The sequence below is a fragment of the Apium graveolens genome, chromosome 7 (genome assembly GCF_009905375.1).
Source record: "Apium graveolens cultivar Ventura chromosome 7, ASM990537v1, whole genome shotgun sequence".
NCBI lineage: Eukaryota > Viridiplantae > Streptophyta > Magnoliopsida > Apiales > Apiaceae > Apium > Apium graveolens.
This window is the reverse complement of record NC_133653.1, coordinates 252487435-252503579: the sequence shown is the minus strand read 5'-3', so window position 1 is coordinate 252503579 and position 16145 is coordinate 252487435. Positions and strand designations below refer to the sequence as shown.

The window sequence follows — 16145 nt, the reverse complement described above, 5'->3', positions numbered from 1 at the left end:
CATGTCTCCATCTGTAGATTCCTCAACTCTTTCCATGGGGGTGAAAGGACCATTCTTGAGAATCTCAACATATAATGGGTTGGCTCCTTATATACAACATCATTTTTTTTCCATAATGTGTAGTTAGATATGTCAAAGGCATGAATTTGATACTGCTAATCTTCTATGTATTCATTCTTCCAAGATCTTTAATCTGTTTACTTTCATATTTTTGCTCTGATACCACTTGTTAGGTAATGAATACAACACAAGGGGGGTAAATGTGTTTTAGTTATTTTTAAGGCTTTTTGAATGTTTATTGCTTGGTGAACAAAGCAGATTAAAATGCAGTAATATTATGTTAACTGAAATTAAAACATTGCACACAACATTTCAAAACTCACTTAATTTTGTATTAAAATCAAGCTAGCGTTTTGCTACAAATTTCGGGTTCTTTGTAAATAAAGAACTCAACTTCTTTCTTGAGAGAGTTACAAGAAATTTTAGTTCCGTTTTATATAATTAAAAGCAAAGGACCAGTGTTTACTTTATAGATTAGTTAACACAGGTTTACACAGCATGCAATAGAATGTACTAAACCCTACTTTAAGTTATCTCTAAAGCTTTCCATTTCGGTCTTAGTGTATCTTTGCAAATTCTGTGAATCTGTGACTTTCCTTTATCGGTTAATCTTGGCCTTTGATCTTGTACTCTTCAAGCTGCTTTTGTTGACTTTTCAATCTAAGTGATTAGATCGTCTGTTGAGTGATAATCTTGAATATTTAACTTGTCTGCATTCTGTACTTGAGCTTCATATCGAGATCTCCAGTTTGAATTGTAGAGAACTGACATCTCGATAAGTATAATGGCTTATCGAGGTCTCTTAGTTCTCTATAAGTGTTTTGACTTGTCGAGGTCTCTGAGTTCTCTATAAGTGAACTTGGCTTGTCGAGGTCTCCAAATTTCTGCATGTAGAAATGACTTGTCGATATCTCAGATATCTCTATATATATTTTGACCTGTAGATATCTCTGAGATCTCTAATGATAATTTGACTTGTCGATATCTCTAATATTCATGTCTTCATTTGGCTTGTCGATATCTCTGATTTCTGTAATGCAGAAATGACTTGTCAATATCTCAGATATCTCTATATACATTTTGACTTGTAGACATCTTTGAGATCTCTAATGATAATTTGACTTGTCGATATCTCCAATCTTCATGTCTTCATTTGGCTTGTCGATATTTCTGAGACTTCTCTATAAGCTATTTTGGACTTCTCGATAAGTCATTCTGGAGTTCTCGAATGACTTCTCTATATGACTTGATCTTTGACTTGTAGATATCTTGACTTAGAATATTTTTCCCAAAATAGATTTATTCAACTTCAAGTTTCTTCACAATTTCTCTGAGGCATGATCTTCTTAATCTTCTTCTGTTTATTCTTAAACTTGAGACTGTTTACAAGAAAATACTCCAGTCTAATCTTTGAAATTTTTACAGACTCAAGTAATACAGTATAAAATACAAATTTAGATTATCATACAACTAAATCTCAGGGCTGTCAATTTGACTTAGTCTTGTTGTAGTACATGCATGTCTTGCACAACAAGGTGGACATGAAGAGGTGGGAGCTACAACCGACAAATGAGAAGTGTTTCTCCATTTCAAAAGTCATCAGAATTCCGAATATTAAAATAGAGGTTTTTTTTATTTATTTTTTTAAAAATAGAATGAAATACTTGTATGATACCACGTAAATGTCCCAGATCCTACTTTAAATGAAAATTGTTTCTTCTTTGCTTCATATGTCTAGTCGATAAAATGTACAACCATATACACCATATAGTTTTTCTTAACTACCTGTACTTTAAAATCAGAGTGCACTTTGTACATCTCATGTTGCTTGTGTAATCCCCATAGCTATTCATCCTTTCGAAAATATGATATTAAATCTGGAAGCCTTCTAAAAACATAAATAGGCCAAAAAAATATAAATGAAGAACGATACGCAAAGTAATTAAAATACAATAATGAATACTAAATTACATGAAATACAACTATACAGTATGACTCTACCAACAAATTAAGATAATCATGCTCTTCTTGAAATTTAAATAATCCTCAAATCATAATAATAAACAATGCATAAGCATTCATTGCCAAAGAGGTAATGAAGAAAGTCATTACGACTTTGGGCCAAATCACCAATAATTAGTGGCCTAATATTTTATCTATTTAGTTTTTAAAATATCAGGATCATATTAGCACAAATAAACGTGCAAACACATTTTTAATATAAATATGGTTGATAAAATTAGATTGATCAATAAAAAAGAAAGTGAGTGATGAAAAAAATTATTCATAGCAAATTAATAGCGAGTGAGAGATGAAAAAAGAAATAGTTCATAGCAAAATTTAGTAAACTGAACAATTTTATTGTCTAACATCATATCAATGTTAAATTTTTAGCTAATACAAAGGAAATTATGATATCTGATATGAAAATTTAGTTTTAAAATAAGGCAGAAGAAAGATATCTAAAACCTATCATAGAAGATAAGATCCAGAAATATAGATACTTTGGAGCCGATTAATGAGAAAAATGGCAGCAAATGAAGTCAATGTTATACCAGTCGCTACTCCGGTAGCGAGGCTCAGCTTTCTGCCTCCACTGTTGAACGATCCTTCAAAAGACCTAAAACTACCAACCAAATGAGTATTAAGAGTTTAACAAAAATTTTGATGAACATATAATGGTACTTCAGCAGCTCCTGATTTCGCAGTCTAGGTTGGACAACTATGATATCTCGACTTCTAATTACCTGCGACCGGTGTATGCTGCAGCTGCTCTCTGTGCAACTCGAGAAACTGGACATCTAGAGAAGCTACATTCTTCAGAGAATTTAACATATCTCTATAACGGGTCAGAGCCTACCTTAAAGTGCAAAGTGCTATGACAAATTGTTTTGTGTTTCTATATCAATTACTGGAGTTAAATTCATACCAAAATAGATATTTTGATACCTAAAGAAAATGTCAATTAAAGTGAGAGAGACAAAATAATAACTAAATGCCTCAGTGAACGATTGACAAAAAAAATACCTCGTGCACATTTGAATTATGGACTATGTCTCAATTTGCATAAATCTATAAAAACTTTTGAACATTTTAACACTTCTTACAGTTGCAATTACATAAATTATAAGAAAATGTAAATTCAAAAATATATTGTCATGCTGATTACTGTTATTGTATTTCTCTAAAATTGTTCAACCATTAAATTAAACAACTGACATCCACATGAAAAACTAATAAGCTTATCAATTAACTTATAATTAAACATATCGCCAAAATATATAATTTAACATTTAAGTGCAATGCAAGACTAACATAATCCTTACATAGTAACATATCACATTATCCCCCATGCAATACATAAATACATCTGCATCCAAAAACAAAAAGATTAATTATAATCAATTGTAATTCATACTTCCGCGCATATATAATATCATACTAATATGAAAACCTATTCCCTTTGGAAAAGAAGATTGTCAACATCTTATTTTTTTTAGGAAAATTGAACGAGGACATTATATCCACTTGTCTCTATGAGCTTCTTGGATTATCCTGTAATGTAAAAATTGTGTTTAAAGCCTATGATAAGAAGGAGATAAATTATGTATTACTTGTGCAAAGACACCAAATGAACACTTATCAAATATATTTTGATGTAACTTATGGTGATATCCAATTTGTGACCATAAATAATGATATGAATCATTCACTATGACACATAGAGTACACAAACCTGATGAGGTATGTAATTGGGCTGCACCACTTGTTTGTGAGACCAAATTAGTTATCTTAGTCTTCATATAGGGTGGAGCAGTTATGTTTTTTCTCACCAGATCTGAATGAATCATGTGAAAAATGAGACATCATACATCAATTATGAACATAAAATATTTTAATTAAATTGATAAGTGAAATAGAATATACCACTATTGAATGAAGCAGAATCATTAGAATCTCCGTTTTTAGAAATTGTTGATCTTGGAGAAGGACTATATGTACTCCTGTTTTTGCTACACATTGTACTTGTTCTTCTTTTGGTACTATAAAAATAACAAAAAATAATAATAAAAAAATGATAAACTTCAAAGTGATGTTTTACGATATTAAAATGAGAGAAAGGGCATACCATTCGGTGTAGAAGAAGGAGATAATGGATTCTTCTCCAATCGTTTACGACCCCATCACTGTTAATGTACAAACTAAAAGATGTATATGCAAAGTTGAGGTCTTACCGGTTTCGTCCATGAATGTTAGTTAACTTGAGACCTAGACATCAATGGATGTGGATGAAAGTTCTTTTCATGAACATCAGATTCTTGATGGTTAGTGTTAGTTTTTGAATTTCAAATACCCATGATTGCCGCGTAAAAGAAATGAGATAGGAAGTTACAGTTTGATCAGTTAATTAAGCAAGTGAGCAAGTATTGATAATTCCCAAAATAGTACAATGCTATTTAACCAGCTTGAAAATGGGTTCCACTAAGATAAATGGATACTTTAGTGCTAACAAAATTTATGAATATATTGATATTGAATATTAAATATTAAATTGATATTGATATTCATAGGTGCCTTCATGAAACAACATGATTTTAAAAAGTTTGTAAAATTATAAACGTGTCTGAACCGGACCCGACCCGGAGTATTCTCCAAGCCATACTTTTCATCCCCAAAACTTAAATTAACAAAACACTTTCATTCTCTCCATCACTCCAAAACAATCATCATCATATTCAAATATACTTACAATCAGCAATGTCGGTGAGTAATTTCATCTTTTTCTACATACATATATACATATATTTTGTATCTATATATCGTTATCTCTCATGTGTAGTTTTTAAAAACCCTAATTTTAGCATTTTTGTGATATTTAGATCTGGTTGTGTGTATGGTTGATTATGTGATTGATTAATGAATTGTGTAGATATTTGAGTACAATGGAAGTGCTTTAGTGGCTATGGTGGGGAAGAACTGTTTCGCTATTGCTAGCGATCGTCGTCTCGGTGTTCAGTTACAGACTATTGCTACTGATTTTCAGAGGATTTTTAAAATTCATGATAAGCTGTTTCTCGGTCTCTCCGGTCTCGGTTCCGATACTCAGACTTTGTTAGTTTCTCTAAACTGCTTTGTATTTGTGTTTATGTATCCGTGTTAGTTTGATTAATAAGTGATTGAGCTTATAAACTATGAGCTGATGATATGTGTTCCGGTGATTTTGAGCTGATTTGTTGAGTTTGTAGATTAAACTACCTTTAATTGGAATATGACAATAAAGGCGGATGTTTTATATGTTTGGTGTTTTGGATCGGAAACTGTAACTTGAGTAGAGGTTACACGATTTGGGACAGGATGACATATGTTTAAAAATCTCAATAGTTTGGATAGGAGCAGTGGTTACTTTTGGTTTGTTATAAGTACTGTTTTATTGAAGCATGGTTTAGGTCACATTGTGTAGAATATTATGATTGGTTCATTAATGTTCAGTTTAGTTTAACAATAATAGATATTAGTATCCTAAAATTTTCAAAAATAGTTATAGTAATTACATCTATTGTTATAGTAACTGAAATGTGTATTGAGACGTTCAATTTAAAGAAGTATCATACCAACTATGAAAGCTCGATATGTGCTATTGTGCTAATTTGCTTTTTTGTGACATGGAACAATGCCTTTTTTACTGCACCTTTTTCAAAATTATTTTTACACTTTTTAGACCCAAGCAGACATGTACCAGTTTTTGTTTTATAGTAATGTCTTTATCACCACCTGATGTAAGATTTCTGAAGTGCAACGACCGAGTTAAGTACTGATATTTGTTTCTGTTTTCAAATTGAGAAACATTCCTCATGTCATGAGGTCCCAATCTCCAGACTAATTTATGTGTGTAACCTGTAGCAGTCTTGTTCCTTTATTTGTTCATTCTTAATTTTATTTCTTCGTAGACATCAGCGGCTTGTATTTCGTCACAAGTTATATCAGCTTCGAGAGGAAAGAGATATGAAACCTGAAACATTTGCTAGCCTTGTCTCTGCTGTTCTGTACGAGAAAAGGTCAGTAAGAATCTCTCTGCACCATTCATTTCTTTATAAATTACATTGTTAGCTGATCTGTGCTATCTGATAATGCAAAATATATGAGGTTGCATGTTTAAATCTGTAGGTTTGGTCCATATTTTTGCCAACCTGTGATTGCTGGATTGGGAGATGATGACAAACCCTTCATTTGCACAATGGATTCTATTGGAGCCAAGTACGTAGAGTTCCATATGTTAATATGTTATGTGCAATTGTAGATTAAACTATTGGGTACTGATACATCTTTATTATCATGTATACTTGAACAAAACAGCTGCTGCACTTAATATACTATTGATATCTTTTAGGGATGGGAGAATCGTTTGCCCTTGTTATCTCATGCATTTTGTTCTCGTGTTATTTTCTCATATATATATGTGTGTGTGTGTGTGTGGGTCTGTGTGGGGGGGGGGATTAAAGAAAATAGCCGGGGGAGAGGGAGAGGGGGTTGGGGTTAAAAGAAACAGTGAGAAGTAATGATGTATTGAAAATATAAAACATATTAGCTTGCTTTGACCCAGTGCTTCTATTGGTCCTGGTTGTAGGGCTTTGTATACAACAGCCAGCCGTTTTACGCCTTTATGGACAGAATATAGTTTGAGAAAGTGTTTCTTCTCAAGCTGAACAATCTATTTTCTTCAAGTGTGCTAGTTGAACTTTTTTCTTTCAACTTACCTTAATTGAGTTATATTTGTTAACTTTTCATCACCTCCTACACCCATCAGTGCAAATTTTCTCGCTAACCTTATCTCTGCATGTCATGCACATGTGCCGGTTAGTAGACTCCCTTACTTTCCTGATGTACTTTTTTTAATGTTTAAAATGATTGCGAGGGTATGAAGGGAAAATTTTGTTGAAAATGATGCTAATAACAGAAAGTGCACTCTTTAGTTGGGGCAAACAAATTCTTACGTTACGATTGATTAGGTTTAGCTAGTATTTTTGTACATTTCAAAAACAAAAAACAGGGAACGAGAAGATCCTAAGCTTAATATCGGAAACGAACACATAAATTGTTAATTATATTTAAAGAATCCTATCGTAGTGCGTAACACCCACATTATAACCTTTTGATCCACTTGTCAAAGTTCATAATGGATCTAACAGTATTAATAAGCTCTCACATAATGCATGTAGAGGCCTGAATTAGTGAACGTTTTTTTCAAGCTATACTGGTGTATATGCGTTGTTAGAGCATTCTACAGCATGTTTAATTCTTGTTCATGTAGTTTCTGTGTGGCTCTCTGTATTAAATTTTGGATATTTTACCTGGTTCTAACACGTTTTCTTGTTAAATTATTGATCAAATTCAGAGAGCTTGCAAAGGATTTTGTTGTCGCAGGTACTGCCTCAGAGTCTCTTTACGGAGCCTGTGAGTCCATGTTTAAGCCTGACATGGTACACTCTTCAACTTAACTTCATTGATTATTAATAGAGATGTTTTATGACCCGTAATATATGCACTTTGTCTGGGACAAACATAGACAACATGCCAGACATAACAGGATTGACTAGTATCATGGCACATGATTGATATGAGATCTGTGCACGAGTATAATTTAAGGAGATACAAAAACCTGAAATATCTCTGTTAGCTACATTCTAAAATTCAATGAGTTGGCATGCAAGGAGTTCGCAAGTAGTACGGCCAGGTTTGTGACGTGAATGCAGTTCTTCAGACTGCTATGAGAATGTTTACAGTCTTGAAGTAATGGCAAACTCCTAGAGTTTGAAATCACACTAGGAAGGCATGGCACCAATTTTTCTTTTAATAACCCGATCCTGTTTTACTAAAGAATTCTTTGCTCTTTTTTCGCGAGTCTCTGCATCTATGACTTTAAAAGTAAAAATCGAAAAGAAACATTAGTATATTTTTCTTTGTAAACAGCGGAAACAAGAATGGAATAATAGCAATGTAAAGTAGAAGTTGGTGCAGATAAAACACAAAGTTTTAACCACGTGTAATTCAGCTTGAGAGTTGATGCGAGATATTAACTTCCAAGTTGCACAAAGTTAAACATGGCACTTGACAAGTCTGAATTTGTGCCACGAAGTTATAGTGCACGCAGGAAAACCTAAAACATTGACATCGATTAAGAATCATGAAAGTAATGAAATTTCTCATATAAGATATAAATGTTTCTCCTGATATTATTCCATCAATATATTTTAGTGATGATAGAACTGCATATATAGTTCTCGATAACATAGAATATTGATTTTTTTTCAAAATTTACCTACCTATGTGGAACAAGTAAATATTATTTCGATACTTAGTTTTTAATAGCAAACTACATATGTATAATTAATTCTTAGGCTACTTGAAGTCAGTATATTCCAAATAAAGTTTCCAATAAATTACATATTAAGACAAAAGACTTTTTTCTTTATTATTCTCCTTGCATCAGTTTTTCATCATCCGTCGCCCTAAATCTTTCCTGAGTATCTTTTTCCTTTAGCTTAATGTTTTTTATAATCCCACTTGATACTTGCAGAGTGTGCCAAAAGACCTGATGTCCACGTGCATGAATGTGTATGAGCTCTTAATATGTAATCTTTTCCTACCATTACGTCTAAGCTTTAGCAAATTCTTTGACGAGCTCTTTTACCCGAGACAATAAATTAGACCGAATACTTGCTGACATAGATTTTAGATTATGTCATAATGTTATATTTATCATGCCAGGCTTCCGTCAGGAAATGCTTGATTTATAATCTTAAAATATACGTATTTGATTTATGAATATAATGAAATTTCGTCACTGATTTTAACTCTATTATTCCAACTGTATTTACAGGAAGCTGAAGAATTGTTTGAGACAATCTCTCAAGCATTGCTATCTTCTGTAGATCGTGACTGTCTTAGTGGCTGGGGAGGCCACGTATACGTTGTGTAAGCAAATATAGTTGGCTATTCACTTTTTTTCAATCTATATATTATATGAAACATGGAAGAAGCCAACAACTTTAAGCAATTTGTTAAGTTATTTTGATATATATACTTGTGCCGTGTTTGGTTAGAGAAAATAATACTGGGAGGGAATGGGATGACATTTTAACTATTTTGACGGGTATATATAAATACATATTCCTTCCTAAATTACATTCCTAAATATTTAAATTAGAGGTCAAACCCACCAAATAATGCTCCGTTCTCCTTGTCTCATTTTCTTTGCCAATCTCAATCATAGAAAATTTGTACTCATTTTTTTTTTCACGGGTCCTGTTACATCCATTCTCTCTCCCTTTTGTTTTGTCCAGAAATTTTCATTCTGTTCTCTACAATCAAAAGGAGAATAAGTGTTGTCCCAAATTGTAATGCATATTTCTTTTACGAAAAAATATGATAATAAAAAGAAACCAATTTTTAAAGGATAATTCTAAGTTACCCGGACTCTTCAATTTTGCCCTCATACCCGTGTCCATCGAACATGACATGGGTGTGGGTACGGGATCTGGAGGACACTTTAACCTTAAGAAATCTAGTTCAAAATAATTTATAAGGCCTCGCAAGAACTTAATCCTCTTAAATTAATTTTATGGAGGGATATCTATAGATTAGTTTTTAATGTTATCCTTTTGATTTATTTTATAAATATGATAAACAATTATGTATATGTTTACTTTATGGGGGAGAAGATACGAATTTACAAATGTAATGTACATAAAGTAGGTATTATTTCGCTTATGTGGAAGTATATGCCGAATCCCCGCACCCGTGTCCAATTTTGAATCCATATCCACGATCCTAATTTTTTAAAAACTAAGAGTCTGACACTTGGATCTTGGATCTTGGATCTGCAACCGTATCCGACACTCGTACCCGAGTTCGGGTAATTTAGGGACGTTTTTTTTCTCAGTTTGGTATATGCTGAATGCTGAATTCACCTCAATTCACCTCACGGAATAGAAATATATTAGAAAAACTGAATTTTAATGTTTTGAAGTTAGTTATATCTAGACCTGTCAATTCGCTCGTATCGTATACTTTCGTGTCGTGTACCTTTTCGTGTTATATACTCAAAGGCCAAATACAAAATCGACCCTATTAGGGTTCGTGTCCTTTCGTGTTCGTGTACCTCCGTTTCGTGTCGTTTTCGTGTCGTGTTTTTTTGTAGAATTGAATATTAATATAAATATTATTAAATAAATAAATGTAAATATTGGATTTTTAGAAAATTATATGAAATATGAGAATAATGTTCCTGAAGTTACCTGAGATAAAAAAATCTCATGTAAATACATGAGGGTATTATTGTAATTGCGGAGAATTACATACATTTACAAAAATGCCTTTACTATTCTATACTAAAAACTACTTTCATCTTATGTAAGTTTCCTGAGGTAACTTTAGGAACATTATTTTCATGAAATATATACATTTAAATCAAATATACTTACAATATTATAAAACTATGCAATAATTTAAAAGTATTATATATATATATATTTATTATAAATATACATATCTACAATAAATCTTACTCCCTTCGTCTCGCCCAATTCTTTACATTGAGGGACGGGGCTCGGCACGCACTTTAAGGCTCTTACAAATTGTAGTTATGAGTTTTTAATTTTTTTTTTCTTCTAAATAAAAATATAATGTTCAAATTTTTATAAAAAAGAAAATTTCAAAATTAAATTATGGTGCCTTAAATTGCGTGTCAAAACTGTAAAGAAATGAGTGAGACCGAGGGAGTAACATTTAATTATAAATATATTTATTTCGTGTAACTCAATGTCGTGTCGTGTACCCAAAAGGTAAACACAAAACCGACATTACTTGGTCGTGTACTACTGTACTTCGTGTTTGTGTATTTTTCGTGTCGTGTACTTAAAATATAAACACAAACACTAAATTTATGTGTCGTGTGAAAAATTTCCGGGTCTAGTCATATCTCTTAAAACTACAGTCCTACTTTGGTCGATCCATGAGTGAATTACTAAGTTTTTTGTTTGGATTGTTTCAGGACACCAACTGAAGTAACGGAAAGGACGTTGAAGGGCAGGATGGATTGACATACTGAAAGGAAGATTTTTCATGAACTTTCTGCGTCAAGCGTTGCTTGTTTTCAATTATTACCAAGCGTAGGTTTTCTTCTGTATCACATTGATGTATTATGATGTTAAAACTGATTTTTACAACTTGAAAACAGGATGAATGTAGTTTGGTTTTTACCATCTAGTTTATAGCTTGTCATTAAATAACTTGTTTTCTCTTGCGAAGAGATGCCATATAAAAGCTAATGATTATTTATGGTAAGGATGCCTTGCTTTTCACTTTTCAGTGATATCATGTCAGCATTGCACCTCTGAATGTCCTTGTGGATTTTTAGCGACATTTTCGGGTTATCTACTCTATGGATTAATGATGACAGACTTGCAGTGTGATTGACTGTCAAAGTAATTGTTTGAACTGGTTCACAACTCCTGCAGGAGTTGACTATTACCAGTGATCCCTAATTTAAGGCTGAGTTTACTATTTCCAGTGATTCCTAATATGATAATATTAAGAATGTTCACATTGAGAAACAGTTTATGTGGGATGTTAAGGAATGTAGCGTACTCTCTATTCCATTCAATTCTATACATTATTTGTTGACACGTTTTTCAATACTCGTTTAAATATATTTTTTTTTAAATATTTTTTTTCTAAATAAAAGTTTTATGTTTAAACTTTTATTCATAAAAAAAAATTACAAAAAACATTATGAAACTACACTTTAAAGAAGTCTCGTAATGCGTGTAAATAGTGCCTGTATACAATCCGTAGTAATAGATAGCCTTTTAATTATATATTTATTATCTGGTCAAGAGATATCCTATTTTTTAATAATTATTATTATTTTAACTTGGACTAGCGTTCTTATATGTTATTTCTAGCCTTTTTGGTTGTGCATTATTGTTGTTAATGTTAAAGGGCAGATCATAATTTTTCAAAGGGCATATCATAATTTTTCAAACGCCCAACTGATCTATTTATTCGGTAAAAATTCATTTTCAAGATTGTTTCAACTGATAGGCTAGATAAAAAAAGTAATTAAGAGCATCTCCAACAGTGATTTCAAAAAAAAAAGAGCATCTCCAACAGTATAACCTAAAACTGTTAAATTTTATTGAACCTGTAAGTACTTTTATTTTAGTGGTATTAGATATAATCATTAGTTATATTCAATATTTTTTATTAAATTCAAATATATATATTAGTTAAAATAAAATTATAATATTTAATAAAATATATTTAATGCTAATAGTAGAACGTTTTTATATTTATGTCAATATTTTAAAGTAAAATTTATAAAATAAAATTAGATAATTATTAAGATTGATTGAAAATATAATAGCATACTTAAAAATAAATGGAAAAAATGATTAACAAACATTACTACATATAAATAAAATATATGATGACTAAAACATATCTTTTATATTAGAATTTTTATAAATTTAGTTAACAATAAAATAACATTTTTATACTTAACATTACATAATATTTATTATGTTTTAAATACAAATATAAATAGTGCATCTATACATATAATAAAATAATGATAAAAATATATGAATAATTTTTATATTATAATATTATATAATATATACATGTATACATCTACTTATCAATTAGTTGTATAAACCTATTTTCACACACCATTGACATTACATAAAAATAAAAATAAGGATATATAAGGATATGGTTGATTAAAAAGGAGTTATAGATACACATCTAGGTTTGAGCAAATTAAAAAAAAAATAAGGGAAATGACCTAGAATAATATAGAGGATGAAAAGACCAAAAACGGATAGTTATAATTTTAAGTAACAAGTGGTAACAGATGAGTGTGATCGGAGATGCTCTAATGCCCCAGTTATATAAAATAAAATGTAAATATCTTCACTCTGTTTTTAAATCAATAAATGTAATACGATAATAAATCCATGGGGTTTGATATCTAAGACAAAGCATTTCAAAAATAAAATATTATTACTATGTTCTTTGTTCATTCTTTTATTTTTTTTGCTTTAGTAGGAATAAAATATTTTAAAATTGGTTATATACATGGTTAAATTAAATCGTATTTTTTATTATGTAATTCAAAAACCCTATTTTATCTTTGTAAGAGTGAATGAAAATCAAACGATCACAGAATGACAGTTACCAAACGGTTAGCCAAATTCCTTCAAAACCTTCTACCATCTCGATCATCCCACTCTCCTCTCTTTCTCTGTAAACTCATCTTAAGATCCCTGATTCTTCTAACAACTTATTCACAAACACACGATTTTTATATTCACCAAATGCCTACACATGGATTACCTTTGCATTGATTCTCAAATATAATCACTGTAAATTAACAGCAACACGCACAAGCACAGAGAGAGACACACACGGGGAGAGAGAGAGAGAGAGAGAGAGAGAGAGAGAGAGAGAGAGAGAGAGAGTAGAGAGGGAGAGGGGGGAGGGAGAGAGGGAGGGGGAGGGGGAGAGAGAGAGAGAGCCTGCAGTTGTAATGGACAGTTTCATTAGCGGCATTGCATCAGGAGTTGGTTCAGTCATTTCAAAAATATTCGGGTCTCCCTTTGATTTTCTTTCAGGAAAATCTTGCAAGTACTCATTCCTTCTTTATCCAAACCGTATTGTAATTTTTATGAACTAAATATATATACATTAGATTAGTGTTACTTGTTCCAGTTAATAAAATAAGAGTTTATATATTGTTCAAACGCTTTGTAAAATTTCATTTTTGTGGTTTGTGATTCAGCTCAGTATGTGCACCAACATGGGACTTCATTTGTTACATCGAAAATTTCTGCGTTTCCCAGTTATTCAAGTTTGCCATGGTTGCAATTTTACTATACCTTGGTGAGTTTTATTGCTTATCTTGTCTAGCATTCGAATGTTTAGTAAGTTGTCTCTTATCAGTTATTACTTGCATGTCTTATTTGCTAAATTTGCAGTTCTCTTCTTCTTTTATTTGCTATATGAATTGGGAATTTGTAAGTGCATATGTTGGACTTCCTGCAAAATAGTATGGGGATGCATTTCGATTTATGTCTCGATGTGGGAGTACTGTTGCTACTTTGTATTTAATAAGATCCGTCATGTTAAGAGAATAAACCGTAGAAGGCGCAGAAGAGATATCGAAGAGCAATTCTACGATGCAAGTTCTAGTGATGAGCTAGAAGAGAGTACTAGCAGCATTTCTAATGACGAAATTGATCAGATTGAAAAGAAAAGGAGACCGAGAAGAGACTACAAAAGAGACCATGTTGCAAGATCACTGAGACCGCACAGCCATCGTGCTCGGGTAGGGGTAAGTGAGAATTCAGGTTACATTACCAGGTACAACTCAGCTAAACACTGGGATGATCAGGATAGCAGAGTTCACAGTATTAGAGTGGCACGAACTTCAAAGTTTGCACGGAAAGGAACCAGTCAAAGAGGTTTAAAACACAGGAAAAGGCGATAGGGAGCTAATTAATAGCAGAATTTGTTGTTGCTGAGATTGCCTTGGAATCGATTTCTGGTGTTAATGACTGCATGCTCCAGCTTTACATGGTATATTTTTGAATTATTGGTACTTAGTTTTGATTCTCATAATGTACCGTTTCTTCTTGAATCTTGATGCTTCCATTAGTTAGTCTAAACTCTAAACAAATCAACAGATGCTGCATTCTGTCATGAGGACTATCATGTATGTAGCTCTTACCAGTACTTTCTACTAAAAAGGTTAGCCTAGTAATAGGATTTAAGGGGTGAGGTAGGAGATGAAATACATCCCCTTTCAATTTTGCAGTTACATTTTTGTAGTATAGATTAGAATTCAGAAGTGAACTGCGACCCTTGTTAAAATCATTCTTATTATTCTAATTACCAATGTACAAGTTTAGCAAAAAAATCACATACATTGGGAACAATGATTGATAGATGATGAACCCACACTAATAACAGATCTCTCCGTGTGAAAGGAGTAACTACTAAATGTGTGACATTTCTAGTAGACAATGTTGGAATAGTCCAAATTCCGAAGAGGACACACAACACAAGAGATGCTTACAGGATGCAGGGAGCACATAATGTCATAATGTGTTTTAGATCCCTGACTAGCTCTTAATGTTCAGTTATATTTTTGTAACCCTATAACAGGTTTCATTGACTATAATGTATAGTAAGCTGGATCGGAATAAAAGGATAGTTTGCAGATCGCTAGGTCAAACTTATGGTGTTAATGATAGTTATAGTTTGCAGAATGCTTTTAAAGGTTCCCATAGTAAATGAAGATTGTTACTATTTTGGTTTACTTTTTATGGCAAAAGGAAAGTGTTTAAGCACGAGTTTATATCATGCTTCCCCTTCAGATGTCTGTAGTGCTGTCTGCCAAAGATTATTTTCGTACAGACACCTGATCTTCTAGTTGTTCTTAACACTGCTTGCATTATATGATATTTTTTTCCTAAAAATTTGCATCATATGCTGAGCAGCAGCTTCAGACTGTCGCGCAGATTTGTCTTTCTATTGCTTTAAAGGTTTTTATAGTTTACCTGCAGATAACTAGACAGAGCTCTCCAGGTCAGGAAGAAAGGATCAAATTGGAACCTATTCTATAAAATATTGGGGAAGCATCTGCTATTGGAACCGCCATATGATCTGCCAATGTCGGTGTTCACTGATACAGAAGTCGAATCAACTATTTTTCAATGTGTATTTGTGTAGATGAGGATAAAAGAGGGGAAAAACCAATCATATGTACGTCTCACTATTTATCAACGTGTACTTGGATATGACTAGGAGTACCTTGAGGAGAGAAAGCTGCGAGCATACAATTGACAAGCAGAAAGAAACTTGTAGGATTTGCCAGATAGGCAGCAAGGCAAACCAGATGAAAGCTTTTTGATCAACATAGCCTTTTCGATCAACATGAACAATTTTTTTTGCTTACAGACCAGTGCAGAATTTTAAAATCATGAATTGTTATATATAGCAAATCCGTTAACATTTATTCATCC

General features: G+C 32.2%; 2 protein-coding genes across 3 annotated transcripts; both read left to right on the top strand.

The window, feature by feature from the left end:
• Positions 1 to 4666: 4666 nt before the first annotated feature.
• LOC141672281 (proteasome subunit beta type-3-A) lies at positions 4667 to 11742 on the top strand. Of its 2 annotated transcripts, XR_012555436.1 has the most exons (8): positions 4667 to 4824; positions 4991 to 5172; positions 6009 to 6116; positions 6226 to 6315; positions 7454 to 7538; positions 8939 to 9033; positions 11111 to 11228; positions 11429 to 11742. XR_012555436.1 is itself a non-coding variant. In XM_074478849.1 (7 exons), exons 1-7 carry the CDS (start codon positions 4819 to 4821, stop codon positions 11157 to 11159), a joined length of 615 nt encoding a protein of 204 aa, XP_074334950.1. In that variant the 5' UTR covers positions 4667 to 4818; the 3' UTR covers positions 11160 to 11427. The 2 variants fall into 2 exon arrangements, 1 of the variants encoding a protein (XP_074334950.1); XM_074478849.1 differs by lacking the exon at positions 11429 to 11742 and having other exon boundaries at positions 11111 to 11427.
• A 1906-nt stretch (positions 11743 to 13648) lies between these two features.
• LOC141674660 (uncharacterized) lies at positions 13649 to 16122 on the top strand. Its single transcript, XM_074481367.1, has 4 exons — positions 13649 to 13746; positions 13901 to 14001; positions 14097 to 14697; positions 15687 to 16122. Exons 1-3 carry the CDS (start codon positions 13649 to 13651, stop codon positions 14606 to 14608), a joined length of 711 nt encoding a protein of 236 aa, XP_074337468.1. The 3' UTR covers positions 14609 to 14697; positions 15687 to 16122.
• The last annotated feature ends 23 nt before the right edge of the window (positions 16123 to 16145 follow it).